Raw genomic sequence first — 19922 nt, forward strand, 5'->3', positions numbered from 1 at the left:
AAGAGTTGATTTTATTAGGATATCTGGTCTGTGTCGGTCGTGGTGTCCGGTCAAAGTCGGTTGGGTAGCAAAAAAAATTAGAAAAAAATTCTAAATAAATCTTAATTTCTACATTATGACTTTTGTGTATAAGGTAGAAACCTAAATTTTTTTTGGTGAATACTTAGATATCAATGACCATCTGAGAAAAGTGGTGTTATGACCGTTTGACCGCTCCCTGACCGACTTTATGACCGATTTTTGTCCGGCTTTTACTACAGACATATATCATGAATATCGTGGCTTCTATTACAGCTAGAGACCTATAATTTTTTTTGGTAAATCCTTGAGCAATAATAAACAGATAAAAATATTAATTTGCGCCGCCAACCGCCGTTTTACCGCCGTAACCGCCGAAAATGGCGGTTTCCGTTATTTGCCGTTTTTCGGCGATGATCAGAAAAAGTAATTTTTTTGTTATGAAAAATAAAATTTGGTCATCCTAGCTGCAAAATTGGCCGCTCTACAGCTGTTTTAAAATTTAGCGGCTGGCCGCTAAAAAGCGGCTAAAGAGCGGTCTGACTGCTATGACTAGAAAAAGTAATTTTCTCTAAAAATACACATGAACCACCAGAAAAAAATTTTACGTCTTTATCTGTACCAGGAGCCGAGATAGAGGGGGGGGCTCAAAGAGCCCCCCCCCCCCCCCCCCCCCGATCTATTAAGGTGGGAATTGGGGCCCGATCTGTAAGGGTTAAATTAATAATAACAATTAAAAGAGAGAATACCTCTTTACCAGAAAGGTAGTAAATTGGAGACAGTCTTGTTTCACCAAGACAGTAAGGATCATTTGGTCTGCCTGCGCAAAGTATTTATATTGCTGTTAGGATTTATTGGGTTACTGCAGAAATTTTCACAATTTTTCACAAGGTTTCATTATTATTTATCTATTTTTTGCGGTGCTAGATAGATTCCTCGATTTTTAAGTCCAAGTGATTTTTAGGTTTACGTGATTTTCTCGACTCTTGCTTAGGATAGACAGCTGAAATTTTAAGGTATTGAATAAGTTTACTTTATACACAATTCCACAAAGTTTTATCAAGATTTGCTTATCAGTTGGTGTGCTAAATCGATTCCTGGATTTTTACGGTTTCTTTACTACCTATGTCACTAATTGAGACGGCAATTGAAAGCTTTTCAAATTCTTGACATCTATAAAGATGGGCGAAAACGGTCTGTCTGTTTTGCTTCCAAATGTTCCAGGACAAACACAGGAGTCCCAAACGTCGGAGTTGACAAATGCAGAAGTGTTAAAATATTTAATTAAATATTTCTACACAGGTTAGGTTAAGATATGAACATACAAAAAAGTCCCCCGCAGGGGTTAGGTATTTAAAAACTAAAAGATAGATTAAAATAGGAAAGTTTAGGTTAAGTGTCCACTTCTGCGTTTGTCCACTCCGACGTTTGGGACTCCTGCGCTTGTCCTAGGTTTCGTAATTTTTTTTATCAAGTTTAATGTTTTTTTTTATGACACTGCTCTATAGTTCTTTTTTCTTGATGTCCACCTATATTTTTTTTAGCTTCGCTACATATGGATGTTGTCATCCTTGTTAAATTATCAGAAGAAAGACAAATATTCCCTTCGTAAGCATTGTAAGGTTTCTAAACATGCTTTCCTCTCAAATATAAGTATATCTCATGTGTATTTCTCAGAGCTTTACATTAGTGGTCAAACAAGTACGCAAATAAGTTTTATGACAAAGAATAAATTTAATAAAAATATCTTTTTAATAATTATGTACTCCCACACTATAGTAATATTTACCAAAACTTTTTGTGTGAAATAAATTTTCAAAAAAACAGTCATGGTAAAATGATGTTAAGGTATGCTCTTTACCATTAATTGATATTTGATTCTAAGGAAATATACACTTCTTCATAATAAACTTTTATCTTTTTAGTAGCTTTTACAATTCTTTTTTACACTTTTAATTGATTTTAGAATTTTCTAATGAATATCTTTGTTTACATTAGATAAACATTTATTGTGCATAATATTTATCCTAGCAGTGTAGTTTTACCTGACTGTCGTGCTGTTCATAGATCTAAGCATTATTTTGCTTTCTTTGAAATTATTTTAGTTAGGTAGTGATTTTGTTATTAATAAGTATTAAAAATGGAATATGAAACAATGATTATTGTAGGCCAGACGATTATTGCTTCTCTAGGTAAACAGTCTTTAATTTTTTAAATAGAATTACATTATAGTGTAAAAAGTGGTGTTAAATTTACACCACTTTAATAAACAATAATTAATAATATGAGCCATTGTCAAATAATATTTATAGGAATTTTTTTTTTGCTAAATACAGTGGCGTTAACAAATTTTTGCCAGGGATTGTGCAAAGCACGACTAACATTTTTTACACTTACCTGAAACAAAATTAAGACAAGCATTAGATGAGTGTAGTTACAGACATCATGGTTGTAAGTAAGAGGGTGGTAAGGGTTTAAGACGGACATCAAGTTGAATTTGTATAAAAAAAATTTCATAAAAAGCTAATCAGACGAATTCAACATACTCAAAGTCATACTTAAAATAAGCGGTCTTTCCTTAACTGACGAAACATAAACAATTAGAAACATATCCTGAATAGAAGCATTTGAGATAAGTAGATTTTAATTGGGTAAATAACTAATTAAAGCAGTTTAAATTTCACATCTTCCCCCCTTCATGTGTGTAACTTTTTCACATTACCCCTCGGCTATAGAATGAATTAAAGAAGTATAAAAATGCAAATTTTTAATTATAGATATGTCAAATTAGTTAGGAAAACAAAATTTAAAATCTGATAAAAGTGTTTATGTGTGCTATGACTTAAGTTGTTGGAAGTGCAAGGGAGGTGGGGAAGGGGAGGGAGGGGGAGTAGGCCATGGGCAAAATGCTGTCTTTGGTTTCTAGGCTTATACATAGATATAATTAAAAATCTTTTTCTTATACAAGTACAAAAGATTTATTGTTATTTTAGTTGTTACAGTATTGGTTATGTGGTGCTTCTTCGAGGAGAGTCCAAAACTTAAGAAAGAATAAAACAATTCTAACAAATTATACAATTATGAACAAACTGATAAAATATATATAATTAAAATCAATTAATTATGCGTACAATAAAATTATGGAATCACTTTCAATTCTTGCTTTCTTATTTGTTATTGTTTTGACAATAGCTATTACCAGGTTAGTAATTAATTTTTTGATAATTTTTCATCACACAGATCTGAACAAGGATAACAACATCTAACAGTAGCGAACCTTTAAAATATTAACAAGAGTGACAACATCCATAAGTAGTGAAGCTCTTGAATGTAAAAATAAAATCAGAAAGGAAAAAGGCGAAAATAGTAAATAATGATGTTGATAAGTAAACAGTAGCGTGTTAACTTAATGTAGCATTTAGGAATACTGTCCTCCCCCCTTAACGCTCCTCTCTCTAAATGTTTGTATGTTTTCTTCTGTTCATTATTTTTTTGCAACATGCATTTTTAAATTAACACTCACACCCCCTTGCCCCTTTTATAGACAAAAAGCTTTGAACGCCCCTGCATACAAATATTTACGCAAAATTTCAAAAATTTATCTTTGTATTTAAAATGCATTTTGAGCATTAACGAAAAACCTACAGACAAATTATACATTAGACGTGCATTGGTCAACAAAATTTATAAACACAAAAAGCGTTATATCTCAAAAATTAAAAGACAAAAACAATTCGTTAATTAAACGTCCGTCAGCATTATTCAATGACGGAACAAGTAAATTATATACTGGATGGTCATATAAAGGAATATTCACCAAAAAAATTCAGTTGATATCTTAAATAGCAGCCGAGAAATTAACGTTTCTGCCATACCGTAACTAACAGATTGATGAACGGACTGACATATCGAATTATAGAGTAGCTTCTCTTCTTTTTTTGGGAGGAAAAATTAAATGACGTCTAGATATTTACAGACAGACCAATAGACCAGGTTCGTTATAGAGTAGAAGCTTATTGGTCAGAAGAATCTTTACTAAAAGTCAGCTGTCTATCTTAAACAGTTGCTAAGAAAAATAAATAGAAAGGCTTTTAGTTATGAAAATGAAATCATTGTACAACTTAGAAAATATGTGCTGCCCAGCACCCAAGAAAATGAAGGAGATATTTGCAAACTTCGCGAGAGTCTCATACACGGTGGACATGGTTATATTGGCAAATTAACTGGAAGGCAAGTATAAAAGAACATTTAAATTCCAAAAACATGTATTAGATTGTTTGACTTGAGCATAGTGTTTAGTTAATTGTTATATGAATTACAAATATATCCTTATACTAAAGTAACAGGATGTTTGTCTGTGTGTCTGTACCGAAGGATCTCGCTAACCGCTGAACCGATCGGGTTCTCCTTAACAGGGTAGATTCAGAAAGGTCCCGGGAAGGTTTTTAACTATTTTGAGGGAGGTTATTACCACCCTACCAAGGGAAATAATAAAAAATCTAATTTTTTTTACGTTCTCAATTTTAAAAAGAGAGTTCAACGCAAACATAAACGTCAAACGCAAATAGAAATATTTTAAATATAAAAAAAGCACATTTAAAGTGCCACTAGAGGCCTCTAGGGGCGTAGCCACTAGTAACAAAAAAAGTAACAAAGTTGTTTATCCGTCGAATCTGTCGGTATGAAGCATAAGATCTTTGCAACCACCGGACCTGAAATTCTTCTTGAAGATAACATGCCGATCATGCATACTTCGTATTGGGGCCATTTTGGATGATGGCCAGGACATTCCCCAGAAAAAAATACTACTTATTCTACTATTTAGAAATTTCTTATTCTATGAGTTTATTATCGAATTTATAATGTTATTGTAGAGTTGAGCTTGAGGTTGGGGGTCAAAACAATGGGTCTGCTGCTGTTTGTATTTCTAGGTATATTTTACTATTCTAATTAGCTTAACACGAACAGGTTAGATTACTTTATCATATCGAGCCTTACCAAGCCTTCTTGCACATTAGATAGTGTAAGATGATACAAAATACATCGTAAATAATTTTTAGCCCATTAATTATCAGATTTCAATTTTCATTGTCATGTTATGTACTAAATGGTAGATTTTCATTAGCGATACTACTCTATAATTCCATAATTCCGCCCATCTGTCTGTACGTTAGACACAAAGTGGGGGAAACGTGATTTTCTCGGCACCTATTTAAGATACAAGGCTGAAACTTATTGTCAACAATAATATAATTATGGTGCATAATTAATTAAAAACACTTATGGAGCGGCGGTAAGACTGGTTTTAGCAGGTTTGTGGCCAATTATATATTTTTACATTCATTCTTCTCCATATCTTTGATGTTTTTTGGTTTGATTTTTGAAATTTTATAGATAAAAGTATCAAAAATATGCTCCCTGTTGTTTTTTTTGTGTGTTTAAAGATGAAAGGTTAGGTCGATTTTTTACATTTGTGATATATTTCCCTACATCTTTGGTGTTTATAGACAAATAGCAAGAAAGGTTTGGTGATTTTTTGATCGTTTTTTATTTTTAAAAGCGAAGCTTTTCTATAATTAGGGTCGGCCCGTCCGTCCGTCCGTCCGTCACGGATAGCTTTTTTCGTTTATTAAGACATATTAGAATTGTCCTATCGATTTCAAATTTTGCACGGTGATTCCTTTAGTAGTTAGGTACGATTTAGAAAGCGTAGCAACTCTATAATCATTACCAAAATGTCCGTACGTCCATTTTAAACATGTTGTTTTTTTTTACTTTTTTAAATAGCTTTTTTCGCTAATTTAGGCATGTTAGAATTGTCCTAACGATTTCAAATTTTGCATGGTGATTCCTGTAATAGTTAGGTACGAGTTAGAAAGCGTAGCAACTCTATAATCATTACCAGAATGTCCGTACGTCCATTTTAAACATGTTGATTTTTTAAAAAAATTTTAACAACAAATTTGTATGTGACCTAATTATCCGATTGGTCTGATTTTTGGTGTACTGATTCCTGGGACAACAAAGTACAATATTATAAGCGAATCAACTCAATAATCAAGTCCTAAAAATGTAAGTATGTCTATAATCATTATCCTGTATCAAGCAGTTTTTTAAGAAATTTACTTACAATTTGGCTTTGACTCTTATACATTCGCATTCTGATTATTAAGTTCTGACATTATACAAGTGTTAATGTCCGTTTGTCCTACCGTTTCAGAGCTTCTCTTTTATGGATGTTGTCATCCTTGTTATTTTACAAATACTACATATTCAGGGACTTAAGTGTTATGCATTGGTGGAGAGCTACAGGAGAAAATGGTACTAATTTATTAGGTAATTAGTGTATTATGATATAAATTACTTTTCTTTGTCTAAAGCAAGAGATCTCACCAACTTCTGAAATAATTGTGTTTTATATATTATATATGTGAGAGAAGTTTAACAAAAGAAAATTAAAACACTCCATCAAAATCTAACTTTCTATCTAGCTTGGTTTAGATATCTAATAGTTTAACTAATCAAAGATAAAGTCTTCGACAATGTACTTCCAAAAACCCAGGTTGTGTGTATCAATGACAAAATTTATACCAGATGTACATTTTCTTTTTTTTGTATAATTGTACTATCCAAATTTTAGCTAAGTCCAGGGGCGTCCAAGGTTTTTTTTTTGGGGGGGGTAAAAAATTTTAGGGGGGGGGGGTAATTCGTGTTTGGGGGGGTAAAATGCCGAAATTTTTTTTTACCCCCCCAAAATTTTTACCCCGGGGGTAAAATTTGATTGGGTGGGGTAATTACCCCCCCTAAAGTCTGTTGGGGGGGGTAAATACTCCCCCCAAATCTGTTGGGGGGGGTAATTACCCCCCCCCCCCCAAACTAATTTACCCCGGGGGTAAAATTTTTGGGGGGGGTAATTTAATTATGTAAAAAAACCTACCTAATCTATTAAGTTAACAAGTCCTATTCTATAACATAAAGTAGTAAGTAAGGTTTATTTGACTATAGCTTCAGATTTTATTACTTTTAATACTGAGTTCTCCTTTTTAGGAAAGCTTCACATAGATCCCATGATGGTTCCACACTATTATAGGTCAATCCTTTGAGTGGTTTTAGGCTATTTTTCTCCTCCCTTTTTACCCTTTAGAAAACACGAGTTCTTAGATGCTAAGGGCGCCACTACTATTCAAATATATAGTAGTATCTCATTCTTTAGAACATAAAAATACAATAATTAACTCACTAACCAATGAACCAATATAATTATACTTTAAAGTGAAGCGTCTTATAGGTCCTGGTAAGTTTTATAACTAGTTTTGAGACACCCTGACATCCTCCCAAAAGAAATCGCCTATAGAAATTCTTTTTCATTATTTAATGAAATATTTAATTTAGTTAGGTATCTATTTTATGGAATCTTCAGTGCTTTACAATTACATCATAGATCCCCGGGATGGTTTTAGCCCTTATAAAGGCCCAAGCAAATAAAACATGATCAAACTATTAAAATTTTTGTTATCATGGTCTTCAAGATCTGATTTAATTGAAACATTAGGATATACTTTTCATTAACTATTAGGAGACCAAACGAGGAACATAAAATATATTACACCTCAAGGCTCGAGTCACACTATGACTTTTTTTAGGGGGGGGGGGGGCGGGGATTACTCCCTCCCCCCCCAAAAAAAAAATTTCAGTAAAATTTTTTTTTAAGAACATTCAATTGGGGGGGGGGGTAAATACCCCAACCAAAAAATTTTTTTTAAAGATTATTCATTTTGGGGGGGGGTAATTACCCCCCCCAAAATGGTTCGGGGGGGGTAAATACCCCCCCCCAAAATCGTTGGGGGTGCCTACGGCACCCCCAAGGTAGGGGTAATTTTTTTTTGGGGGGGGGGGTATTGTTCAAAAAATTTTGGGGGTGCCTACGGCACCCCCAAAATCGTTTGGGGGTGCCAAATGGCCCATTACCCCCCCCCTTGGACGCCTATGGCTAAGTCTCCTATTTTCTCTTGTACTTCTCATATTAATTTTGTGTACAATAGTACTTTTAATTTTTTTTGGCTAGCTAGGTAACATATTCTCTCTTGTATATGTCATATGACAAAATTTATAATAGATATAAAAAAGTACTATCTTATTATTTTTTTGTACTTCAGTACTGTTAATTTAGCTTTTTTTCACTTTGTTTTAGCATCTGCAGCTGTCTTGACAACTTTTTTTTTAAAAAGGTAATTTTAGTACAACTGATGGCACTGTGTAACAAAAAAAACATAATGATCCATAACAATTTTAACTACAGTCAGCATTACTATACAGGGTGCGCCACATATCTAGGGAATTTTTTAAAACGGCCATAGCGTCAAATTTACTTGACCAATCAGGACGTTTGACCCCACTATATATAGCTTAGGTAATGACCTTTTAGCACAAAAAAATCTTTGTGCGAAGATGGGCTCGTACTCCGAGCTGGCTGCGCTTATGTTCAACAAGGCAGATTCGAAGTGCGCTGGTGGTATAATCTGGATTCTCAACTAGGGCCCACTAAATCGGACCTCAGCCCATCTGTAGATGAGCTAGAGTTATGCAACTTGCTGGGGATACTGTTAGACACATAAGTAAGACGCTAGAAAAGACTACAGCTCTTTATCTAAAATGGCTTGGCTTTAGTACTCCGGCAAAGTGAAACGTAGCAAATTAAGAGATGTCAAAAACGTCAAAAATCGTGTAAAATCGTGAAAATTTCTCGTTTCTCGACGTCAGAAACCCACATGGAACTTAAAACTTATTTTAGACTATGAATTGCGCTGACAACCCTAGATGAATCTTCCTGCCATTTCCAAAAAGGTATAGAACGTCCTTCTAGCTCAACTGTGGTCCAAATAAGAGCCTCCGTGTCAACGGGTAGCTTGAAAGTTGGGTGAATTTGGATCCTGCGGTTACTCACATTCCTAAGAAAATGGGGCCTCCCAGCAGCCCGATCTTAATTCAATGGACTTTTGGACCTTAAGCTAATTTGAAGCATGCACCAATAGACGTACCCATACCATACCTCCCTCATTGCCACTATCAAGGAGAACTTCGCCAGCTTGGACAGTTACATTCTGACCATTCTGACCGGTGGTTGAGGAGGCAGATAGAGGCGGTGATTGGTGCTGGCGGCGATTTTATTCAATGATCAAATAGTCATATACCTAATTTGCTCCCCAGTTTTTAAAATTTAATAAAATCTTTAAAATTGACGATTTTATGTTCATTTGTTTACAATTTAGAAAAAGTCCCTAGATATGTGGTGCACCCTTTATATAGGTAACTTTTCAACTTTGTCTAAAATGATAAAGCTTATATTACTTATTTCACTTTAACAAGATTTGTGTATCAGAGCTGCTTCTAAGGACTGCTCGCCTTAAGTTTACACTGGTTCAGTGGCTGTCTCTTTTATACAAAAAAAAATGTCACACCTTTCTAAAAGTTTTACTATAATAAAGGTGTACTATCATATGTTGTACAACAAAATTTGTATAATTTTGGGTAAGACCATTAGTCAATAGTACAAAAAAGTAACAGAAGAAGTCTTCTTTGAGTGTAGATAGCAATTGTAACTTAATAAATAATACTAGTATTGATTCAAATGCTTGTTTAAAGTCTAAAACAGGTAATATGGTTTGTTATGGTAAATAGAGGCTACGGGCGAAATTGCTAGTTGTACTAAAAAGTAGTTCAAAATTTTTTTAAAGAACTTACAAACTGGTAAGTATTGTATGCTAACCTTGTTTGTTAGCATACTTAGCATATCTTTGGAAAATCTGCTCTACTGTTAAAGCAGAAGAATTCAAGGCGCAGAATTAAAGCTGAAAATTAGTGTCTGATGATCCTAAACTTTCAAAGCACAGCAACAAGTATATACAAAATATGGTCTTCTTCTCAATTACTAAAGCCTAGTTCACAAAAGACATAGGTTGACCTCTGGACATTTTAGGTTAACCTTTAGAGTCTTTCGGTTGACCAATTTCAAAAAGGTATTTGTTGGTTGTACTTGTATAGGTTGACCTATAGATAAAAGGTCGACCTTAAAAAGTGAAGTGGGCATAAACAGTATTTTGAAATTGATATTTATTCAGGTAATTGTATTGATAGTGGGGAGGTAACTGCAAGATCAATAGTTGCTGCTCTCAGACTTTGGGGAAAGGTTAGTGATGTGTCTAACCTTGTATGTTTATCTGTCAGAGTCATCCTAATTACTTTTATGTGTTTCTGATAACTTGTTATTGATCTCTGTTCCTGCCCACAGCTAGCATAGGCCAGGTACAGGTTTTCCTAAGTACGTCAAAGAAACTAAAAAGCAGGGGTGCCCTAGGATAGTATAGTAAGTTCAAAACCACCCTTACATAAATCGTAGCTGTACCTTCCCTACTATGATTTTTTTTCAAAATACGTTTTCTTGGCTGCTGGGTTTCATTTTCTCAATCTAAGAGTATTATTAAATAAATTGTCTGCTTTAGCAAGCTAGTTTACAAATGCTTATGTAGCAAAACTAACTGTTAACTAAATATTTCAATCATATAAAGAAACCCACCAATAAAAAAATTCATATTCTGTTACTTCTTACAAAAAATCGTAAAAAAGATACTTTCAAAATTATATAATCCACATTTCGGCTAAAAAAATTGTTCCTTATCTTTAAAATGATTGATTAAAGCCTGGTGAATCTGTATCAGATTGTCCAAGAATGTTTCTTGCACAATTGTGAAACACCTACAAAATTTTTCATTTTTCTACTGCAAAAATTATATCTTTGAAGTTTGGGATGAATAAGATTAAAAGTAAGTTTATTGATCTAAGCTATAATATTTCTCAAACAGGTAACCCTAAATATTCCTTACACCATCAGGCAAATAGTTCATCAGGCAAAGGTCTGTGCCCTTTGAGGCAAAAAGATATTTGATAAGGAGAGTAGATAATACTGAAATATTTTACATTATAGATTTAATCAATGCATACTATGAGATTAAAAACCCTGTGTTTCCAACTGGTATTAACAATGTAATGTCTTGAGTACTGCAAAAAATACTGGTAATTTAGCTAAATTGTCTGCTATGTTTAATTATAAAGATCTTATTATGCAAAGAAATACCTGTTCAGGTGATAAAACTGAGCAGAAATCCAATTTAAAATTTGTTTACTACAAGATCACATGCCAATTATAAAAGATTGATCAGAGATAAGATTAAAAAAATACAAATCTGTATGGTTCATCTGAATTAGTATAAGCTTCCAAATAAAACACCTTAAAAAAGAAGTGACCTTCTTTTACAATTTATTCAACATGCTACATTCAACAACTAAGAAATAGGTTATGATATCAATCATCAATGTAATTTGAGTCATTCATCTAATCATTATTGTTAAAGTGTATGGACATTACCTGTCAAGCAACAAGATCAGAACAAAACAGATATAATAAAATCTTAAGCTACTCATTCATAGACAAACTCAAGATTAAATACATAATTTACTCTTTCAACAAAGGGATATAAAAGGGATATACAAAGGTTGTTTTAAATCCAGCTTCATAAGAAATTAAGTTGCTGTTTCAAGTAGGAGTTTGAGATTCCTTACAAATAAATATTAAAAACATCCAAATGAGTTTTTATGTCAGAGTAACATCTCCAATAAACACATGAAGAAGATAGCTAAGTACCTGAGAGTCCAAGGTGGTAGTAAAACAGTTTGTTTAATGTGAATGAAGGTCACAAGACTATAAAATGTGAGTGGCATATGTTGTTAAACTTTAAAAAGATATACTTCTGTATTATCTGATCCATGTTTAAAGCTTCTTTTTGATTGTATTCTTTAATATATTTTGTTAAAGGATAATGTGTATATATAACTATTGACGTTTGTGTAATAGTTCACAAAAACACTTTTTATACTGAAAAGGCAAAATGAAACCCAGCAGCCAAGAAAAAAGTTTTTTGAAAAAAATCATAGTAGGGAAGGTACAGCTACGATTTAAGCAAGAGTGGTTTAGAACTCACAATACCTTCCTAGAACACCTCTGCTAGTTAGTTTCCGGAGGCCAGGAAGGCAAGTGTTACACACAGTTTATTTGTCGTGCTCAGGTTAACCTGTACCTGGTTTAAGCAAGCTGTGTGCCCACCTGTTTATCTCTCCACTTCTTGCTGTTTGTGTGTCTACTTCTTGCTTATTGTCTGTCTGTTTTATATTTTCCTTAGTCTATTATCCGTATTATTTCTTGCAAATATTAGTTTTCTTTTTGTGTGTTTGCCTAATCCTATAAATTTTAGTATATTGTTTATTTATGAGAATAGTAATTCTTTTGGGTCATGAAAAGAAAACGAAGTAGTGGGGTTTGTCTCATTTTCACAGTAGGATCTCTTCTATATCTAGCTCTAGCCCTGCAGGGCATTTACCTAAAATAACCCATCAAAAGCTACTGTGAAAATACGACGAAACTCGCTACTTCGTGTTTTTACATGATCCATTCTTTTTTCTTTCATATTTTTTTAGAATTGGGAAAAAGCAGAAATTGTTATTATTAACTCAAGTTTGGTCACTTCTTTCAAAATGAAAAATTTTGTTAGTGAACAAATAGAAGATTCTCAGGTAATATATTAGATTATAAAAATATAAACAGTTCATAAGTTATATGTATCCAGTGGGCATGGGCTTTGTTAGAGAGGTGTTCGAAGCACAGCTAAAAAATTTGACACCTACTTGAATAAAAATTGAGATGTGTGTTAGCTTTAGGGAGGTGTAATATAGAAACAAGAGACCTGTTATTTTATTTTTAGGGGTTGGATATTTAATCAACATGTTCAAAAGTCACACAAATGTCCTTTGATTGTTAAATTTGGCTTTTTAGGGTGGTGATTAGAGGAAAGGGGGGATAGATATATATAACGTTCCGATTCATTTTGTTAGGGAGTAAATACACTCCCCTTCTGCCCATTTCTGTTGTATCCAACCTTTCTTACTTTTGTATTAAGTAACCTAGGACCAGAGGTTGCCTAATGTTCTTTCGATAGTTTGAATGTTTTAAGCTTAATCTGAAAACTTGGTTATTATATCATTTATATAGAATAAGTTTGGGATGAGAATTATCTGGAATCAAGATGATAATTACTTCAACACAGATTTACTTACAAACAACAGAGGGGGGCAGGTAAGAACTAATATAGAGCTGAATAAAAAAACAAGGAAAGCTGTTCTTTTTTTGTGTGATTAAAATTAAGGAAAATCGGTAGTATATAATGATAGAAAGATTTTAAATTTTATAGAGTAGCAATTTGTTTGTGTGATTACTTGGACTGTTTAAGGACAATGGACCAGGGTTCTCAAAAACAAGTCAAATTGAAAATTTCCTTATATCTAACTTCCTTGTTTCCACCTTTCTTACCATTTCCTTTTAGTTATAGCACAAAACAAGTTTTCGCAAACATAACGCCACAAAAATACCCAAATTTTCAGCAATTTCAAATGGAATTAATTTGCTGAATCACAGCCCCAAAGTCTGTATAGTAAAAAATATATATGTGTAAATTAAGCTCACTTTATAGAACGAAGAGCGAAAATGCTGTTTTATTAACATACTTCATTAGTCGAATTTACTTGAGCTGAAGAATTTGTATGAGAATTCCATTAAGGAATTGGTGCAGCAGTTGGTGCGAGGAGATGGGGCGGGGCAAGACAATCAAGGTTTACATAATATCAATCTCAGGTATTTATTATTCACAAAACCTATCTCTTTTTTTAAACATGTTTCCCCCACTCCGCATGTCTGTCTCTATGAAACTATGTACAACTGATTAATGTTTTCTTAATGTTATATTGAGATTTGTACAGTTTGGTTACATTTTTCATTACGAAAAGTACCTGTAACTTCAGGGGCGTCCAAGCTTTTTATTTGGGGGGGTAATTTGATAATGTATTAATATTCAGTAGTAAAAATGCGCGCGAAGCGCGCCAAAATATTTTTTTGTTAGGGTTTATTTATTTTGGGGGAGGGGTATTTCCCCCCTAAAATTGTTTATGGGGGTAAATACCCCCTCCTAAAAGGTTTGGGGTGCCTACGGCACCCCCAAGGTAGGGGTAAATTTTAAATGGGAGGGGTAGAATGAAAAATAAATTCGTTGGGGGGGGGGGGGGTAATCACCCCTTTACCCCCTCCCCCTTGGACGTCTATGTGTAACTTAATGATTTTAGAACTAGTGCCCAGGATTTTTCAAGGGAAAAGAGTGTATAGATTAATTTTTTGTATATATAGGAGTAGAAGGTTAAGAAGGAGTTGGACTGTAAACGTGCATTATGCATGCCCTTGTTTTATAACCTTTTGTTTTTATTTCAGGGTTATTGATGGAATTATATTTCAGTTGGTTAATCACAACAATTCTCTTAATAAACATTTCTTTTCAAATTAAGTTTCATTTAATTTGTTTGTTTTTTATCTAATTTACGCCTTTAAATTCTTTTACATAGAAAATTTGTCATATTAATCGGTTAATAAATTATCATATAACTGTAATTATCACTGACTCTAATCAACATTTAATATATATATATATAATATTTGTTTATAATTTTATACAATTAATATTGTTTAAGGAAATATTTTTAAAATGTGCAGCAGTTTCTTTAACTCCATATACTCAGTGTTGGTGACTTGAACATTTTCCGGCAAATCTAAATCACATTTAAGTAATTGGTAAAATAAGAATCCTTCCCCTCTGACAAAATTGATGGGAATGAATTCACCCCCCGCCCCCCCCCCCCGTTGGCAGCAGTCTACGGCCTTCTGATCGCCCTGAAAACCAGCCTACAGGGGAATAATTTTTTTTCTATTAAGTTAACTGCTAGATTAAGTCTTAACTGCTTTTTTTTTACTACAGACATATCCTCCTATTATATAAAGTAATAAGCTTTTTTTGTCTGTAGCGAAGGATCTCTCTAGCCGCTGAACCGATATGGTCCTCCTCTTCAGTGAAGCTTTTTATATGAACCTGGGTTGGTTTTGACTATACTATTTTGATTTTTAAAAAGTCCGGGTGTGGTTTTAGGCTATTTTTCTGCACTCCCATATCCCTTCACATATAGATTCCCTAGGTGCTAGGGGCGCAGCCGCTAGTCACATATAAATTTTCAACTCATATCTTTTCTTTAAACCCCTTTTTGAATTTTGATTATCAAAATCTTCCTTGTTTCTTTCTAAATAAATATAGCTTACCTTTTTAGGCACTTTGTAAGTTGATCAATTTGTTTGCTTAGATCAGAAAATTTACTTTCTGGAAAAAGATAAAATAAATTTTTCTTGTTGCAAGTGTTTAATAGCACTTCAATAAAAACAAGACTAAAAACGGTCATAACATGCTAAGATCTAATTTACTGTAGATATACAAAGTAGAAGGGTGTCTGTCTCTCTGTCCGTTTGTCTATTTGTCCGTCAGGACTCAGAAGCCTATCGATAACTGCTGATCTGATTGGGCTCTACTCTTCAAAGAATATAACTAAGTGTCCGGCGATGGTTTTTAGCTAGTTTGTAGGAAAGCGTCTGCCCACTGCTAACAAATTTGTGAAAAAATCCCTGCATTATTATTTTATTCCCTCAAATTATGCATCTACCCATATCATGAAATATATTTTTTTGAGACAGAGACAAGCTTAGTAAAATAAATAGAAGCTACGCTTCACAAATCATACTTACTGTTTATACAGGATACAGATTCTTTCAAATCATAGTTTAATTTATCTGCTTGAATTGAAGTCAAGCATTTCTGATCATTAAGGTTCTAATTAAATTAACAAATTTTTAATAGTAAAATGTTTTCTTTCCGTCCGTGTAATTTAATAAAAACAAAATTTTCTCAGGGGCTATAAATAATAGAAGTTGAATTTTTGTATTTTAGATTAACCATGGAGTATGTTTGACAATTACGTACAGCCAGACTGCTCCTTGAAATCCTTTATCTTATCTTATTTGCATTAGTAACCCAATAGTTTTTTTTTTGTGTAGGTTACTTGCTTCAGTTTTCCTCAGCTAATAAAATATATTACTTTGGCTCTAGTTATGTATATGATTGTCCTTGTTCCTTTTTCATATGTTTAAATACTTTGAATAAGGAGGTTTTTAGCATTTAAAAATCAAGATGGCTAAACTGTTAAATTAACTACGGGCTTTAGAATTTGTAGACTGTCGGATACACCAGATTTAGTAAAGAAGCAACGCTTATAAAATATTCCCTGATGCATATTTTAATAAGAATCTGCCTGATAATTCTTGCCGTAAAATTGTCCAATTTCTCTCTAAAAATTCATTATTGCTGAAACATGGAAAATTTAATATTACGTGGCAAATTAGATAATTAAATATTCTATTTAACAAAGGGAGCGTTGAATTCAAACTTGTATACATATTTACATCAAGAAAATTTCAAATATTTTAGACAAAACTATCGAATCCATTGGAAAAAATAATTGTTTGGATAAGCTTAAAGCGAGACCGATAATTACATCATTAATGCAATTTATACGAAGATAGATTTCTCCATAACAATGACAAACCAAAAAATCTTGTTCATCAATTCAGATGTAGAAAACTAAATCGCTGCAACCAAATATTTAATGGCAACAGTCTAGTATTTTAGAGAAATTCAACATTTAGAAATTAACAAGACTAACAACGGCCAAAGATTCGTTGATGCATGACTTAAAATATAGAGTGAATAACATACATTATATATTTACAATACATACATCCTGTTTTATAAAGAAGTAAGGTTTTTTTCTGTACTAAATGATCTCGCTAACTGCAGAACTGATATGTTTCACATTTACAGGGCAGCTATTGATAGGTCCTGGGAAGGTTTATAACTATTTTAGAGGAGGATAACACCACCTCCATAGAGAAATTATCACTTGAAGAACTATCCCCCCTCCCCCCAATTTTCCTTTTTAAAACTAAAATTAAAAAATGAAGGAGGGGGGGTGTTGTAAATACTCCAATATAGAGGCCTCTAGGGTGGAGCGTAGAAGAGAGAGAGTCAGAGAGAAAGGAGGTCATATAATGTACAATCTATTGGAAAGCACAAAATAGTAAATATATTTGGTCACCACCATAAAAGAAATTTAGCACATTTAAAAAAAATTATGTTATCTAACACTTTTGTTTTGGAAGTAGTGAGCCAGGGAGGTAATCGGATACTCTAAAGAGCATACGAATCCTAAAATTGGCCATCTAATAACTAAATTGAAAACATAAAAGAAGCTCAAATTGCATATACTTTAATAACAGTATACAACATTTCTTAGGTAAGGAGTCAGTCAGTGAAGGAAGCGGATTTTTATATGTAGATGTGCTAAGCATCTAAAAACATCTCATTCCCGACGTTTTCTTTTATGTTTATTTAAAATCAAGTACGATTAGATTATATGTAGCGAACCAAAGAAGCATCTTAGTTAGTTAGATTTCATTTTTGTCCTATATTTTAAGCGTGTTTTTACTTTTCCTTTTCTTTTATTTGTTGATATTTCTTATTTTAATATTTAATGATTTAATAAAGAAGAGAACAATTGCGAATAGAAGAGCAGTTTTGCTTTGCGGACAATAAATCTTTAGGAGTGGCGTTCAACACGCACATGTAAAAATGATGAACTGATGTTTTCACAAAATCTATAAATTATTTGCTAGCAATGTTAATAAAAATGTTTAGGTAAATTTACCAGAAGATCAGTCAGTCGCGGATACATTATGTCTACATATTAACGGAGTAGCGAAAAAAAAACCAGCTTATCATAGAAACAGGGAAATGGGGAGTTAAACATATATGATCTAAAAGACCATAATTTGGATATTCTTATAAAACTCTAGCGACTGATTGTCTATTAACTGTTTGAAAGATATACCACATTAAACAATTATATTTCACAAGCAACAAAATATGCTGTTTTACATAAACCCTCTTTATTTTTAAAGACCATTGCAAAAATGCCGCACTACTCTATTACATTTAAATCTTTCCAAAAGATATGCAAAAGCGGCCTTAAAGGGGGGTTATTCACCTCCGTGGCAAAATTTAGAAATTGTTTTTACTTTAATGTTTTCAGTTAAATTGTCCACTTGGACTTTAAAATGTTTTTTAGACGTATTGCCAAAATTTAGAATAGTTATTTGGGTGTGTTTTTAGAAATTTTAAATTGCCTAAGAATTATAATTGTTTTTTTTTATTGAACTATTTTAAAATTCATTGAAGTGATCTTTTTATACCTTTTCAACACCGAATGGTTCATTGAGACATATTTGTCATAAACAAACTTTAATTAATTATATTCAATTAATACTCAAAGACAAAAGATCATTTAATAGCTATAATATTGATTTGTTTGTTGAAGCAATAATAATTTCCTTGATAATAGCACTGAAGTCTGACTGTCCACATTTAGGCCGAGGATTGTCGATCTGAAATAAAAAAGATACGTTGATTATTAATTTGCCCATCTTCTACGTTGACGTTTCGGTCATATGTTTGTTGTTTTTATATAATTTATTTCGAGTTAAACATGAAACAAACTATGAATTTATGTATTTTTAAATGTTTATAATAGATAAATTACGAATTACGGCATATGTATGAAATGCTTTTAAAGTATTTGAGTTTTGCTGTCAGAATTTACCTGATTAACAGTTTGATGTTTTTAGGATAAAACATGATACTGTTAATCAAGGGTCCTCAGCAGCGCACGACTTCTGCTAAGTGTGGCCTTAGAGTGCCTGCGGCTGGGTAGGGGTAATAGATCTAAATTCAAACTTGGCTGTGGCTACAAATGGCTGAAATTAAATTTACTGCCTGACGGTGAAGCTTATTGGATGACTTATATAAGCTGCATGGTTTACGTTGCTGTTTCTGCTAATCTATAATTTAAAGAAAATACTTAAAATATTAGTTTCGCCTCTAGAGTCTCGCCAAAACATAAGGAAAAAGGATAAGAGGTTGAATACTCACCCCTATTTTATTTTAAAAAGAAAAACAGCTAAAGGCTTTTTGCATTTTATTCATAACCTAATCTATGTATGTAAATGTAAGTAAAAATATAATATATCTTATTATTAGTAGCGAAGCTACTCTATAATTCACAATGTCCGTCCGTCTGTCAGTCCGTAATTAATGAATTGGGGGAAACGTGATTTTCTCAGCTCCTATAAAAGATAGAGAACTGAAATTGTTTGACAACATTCCCATCATTAAGGAGCACAATTAACTATAAAACATCAATGGCGGTCGGACTGCTTTTTAGCAGGTTTTAGGCTATTTTTTTATATTTTTCAAATGTTCCCTATATCTTTGGTGTTTATGGTCCGATTTTCAAAATTTTTTCCGTTAAAGATATCAAAATTAAATTTCCCGTCATTTAAAGAAAACAACAATGACGGTCAGACTGTTTTTTGCAGGTTTTTGGCTATTTTTATATTTTTCCCTATATCTTTGGTGTTTTTGGTCCGATTTTCGAAATTTTTTCAGTTAAAGATATCAAAATTAAATTTCCTGTCGTTTGAAGAAAACAACAATGACTGTCAGAATGCCTTTTTGCAGGTTTTTGGCTATTTTTATATTTTTCACATTTTTACCCATATCTTTGGTGTTTATGGTCCAACTTTCATAAATTTTTCAGTTGAAGATATTAAAATTAAATTTCTGGCGTTTTAAGAAAAGAAACAATGGCGGCCAAACTGCCTTTTAGCAGGTTTTTGGCTATTTTTATATGTTGATATATTTTCACATATCTTTGGCATTTTTGGTCCAATTTTAAAACTTTTTTGCATTAACAGTTTCAAAATATTTTTTCCCATTGTTATGTGCATCTAGTATGTAATTTACTTTAACCATCTTCATCAT

General features: G+C 32.8%; 2 protein-coding genes across 2 annotated transcripts in view; one reads left to right on the forward strand and one right to left on the reverse strand.

Moving 5' to 3' along the window:
• Positions 1 to 2040: 2040 nt before the first annotated feature.
• Positions 2041 to 19922, forward strand: part of LOC145323581 (uncharacterized) — a 44021-nt gene continuing 26139 nt past the window's right edge. Inside the window, exons 1-9 of the mRNA XM_080165958.1 lie at positions 2041 to 2210; positions 3012 to 3220; positions 4144 to 4248; positions 4893 to 4949; positions 6296 to 6354; positions 10137 to 10204; positions 12547 to 12642; positions 13118 to 13201; positions 13683 to 13756. Of these exons, the coding sequence (XP_080022084.1) occupies positions 3159 to 3220; positions 4144 to 4248; positions 4893 to 4949; positions 6296 to 6354; positions 10137 to 10204; positions 12547 to 12642; positions 13118 to 13201; positions 13683 to 13756 (605 nt within the window). The 5' untranslated portion in view covers positions 2041 to 2210; positions 3012 to 3158. The remainder of the gene's footprint in view (positions 2211 to 3011; positions 3221 to 4143; positions 4249 to 4892; positions 4950 to 6295; positions 6355 to 10136; positions 10205 to 12546; positions 12643 to 13117; positions 13202 to 13682; positions 13757 to 19922) is intronic.
• Positions 14467 to 19922, reverse strand: part of LOC145323582 (uncharacterized) — a 36266-nt gene continuing 30810 nt past the window's right edge. Inside the window, exons 7-11 of the mRNA XM_080165959.1 lie at positions 18434 to 18487; positions 16300 to 16335; positions 15737 to 15806; positions 15260 to 15317; positions 14467 to 14718 (exon numbers count right to left, since the gene is read on the reverse strand). Coding sequence (XP_080022085.1) covers positions 14685 to 14718; positions 15260 to 15317; positions 15737 to 15806; positions 16300 to 16335; positions 18434 to 18487 — 252 coding nt within the window. The 3' untranslated portion in view covers positions 14467 to 14684. The remainder of the gene's footprint in view (positions 14719 to 15259; positions 15318 to 15736; positions 15807 to 16299; positions 16336 to 18433; positions 18488 to 19922) is intronic.

The sequence above is a fragment of the Acartia tonsa genome, chromosome 7 (assembly GCF_053477335.1).
Source record: "Acartia tonsa isolate MP-2025a chromosome 7, ASM5347733v1, whole genome shotgun sequence".
Classification (NCBI taxonomy): Eukaryota; Metazoa; Arthropoda; class Copepoda; order Calanoida; family Acartiidae; genus Acartia; species Acartia tonsa.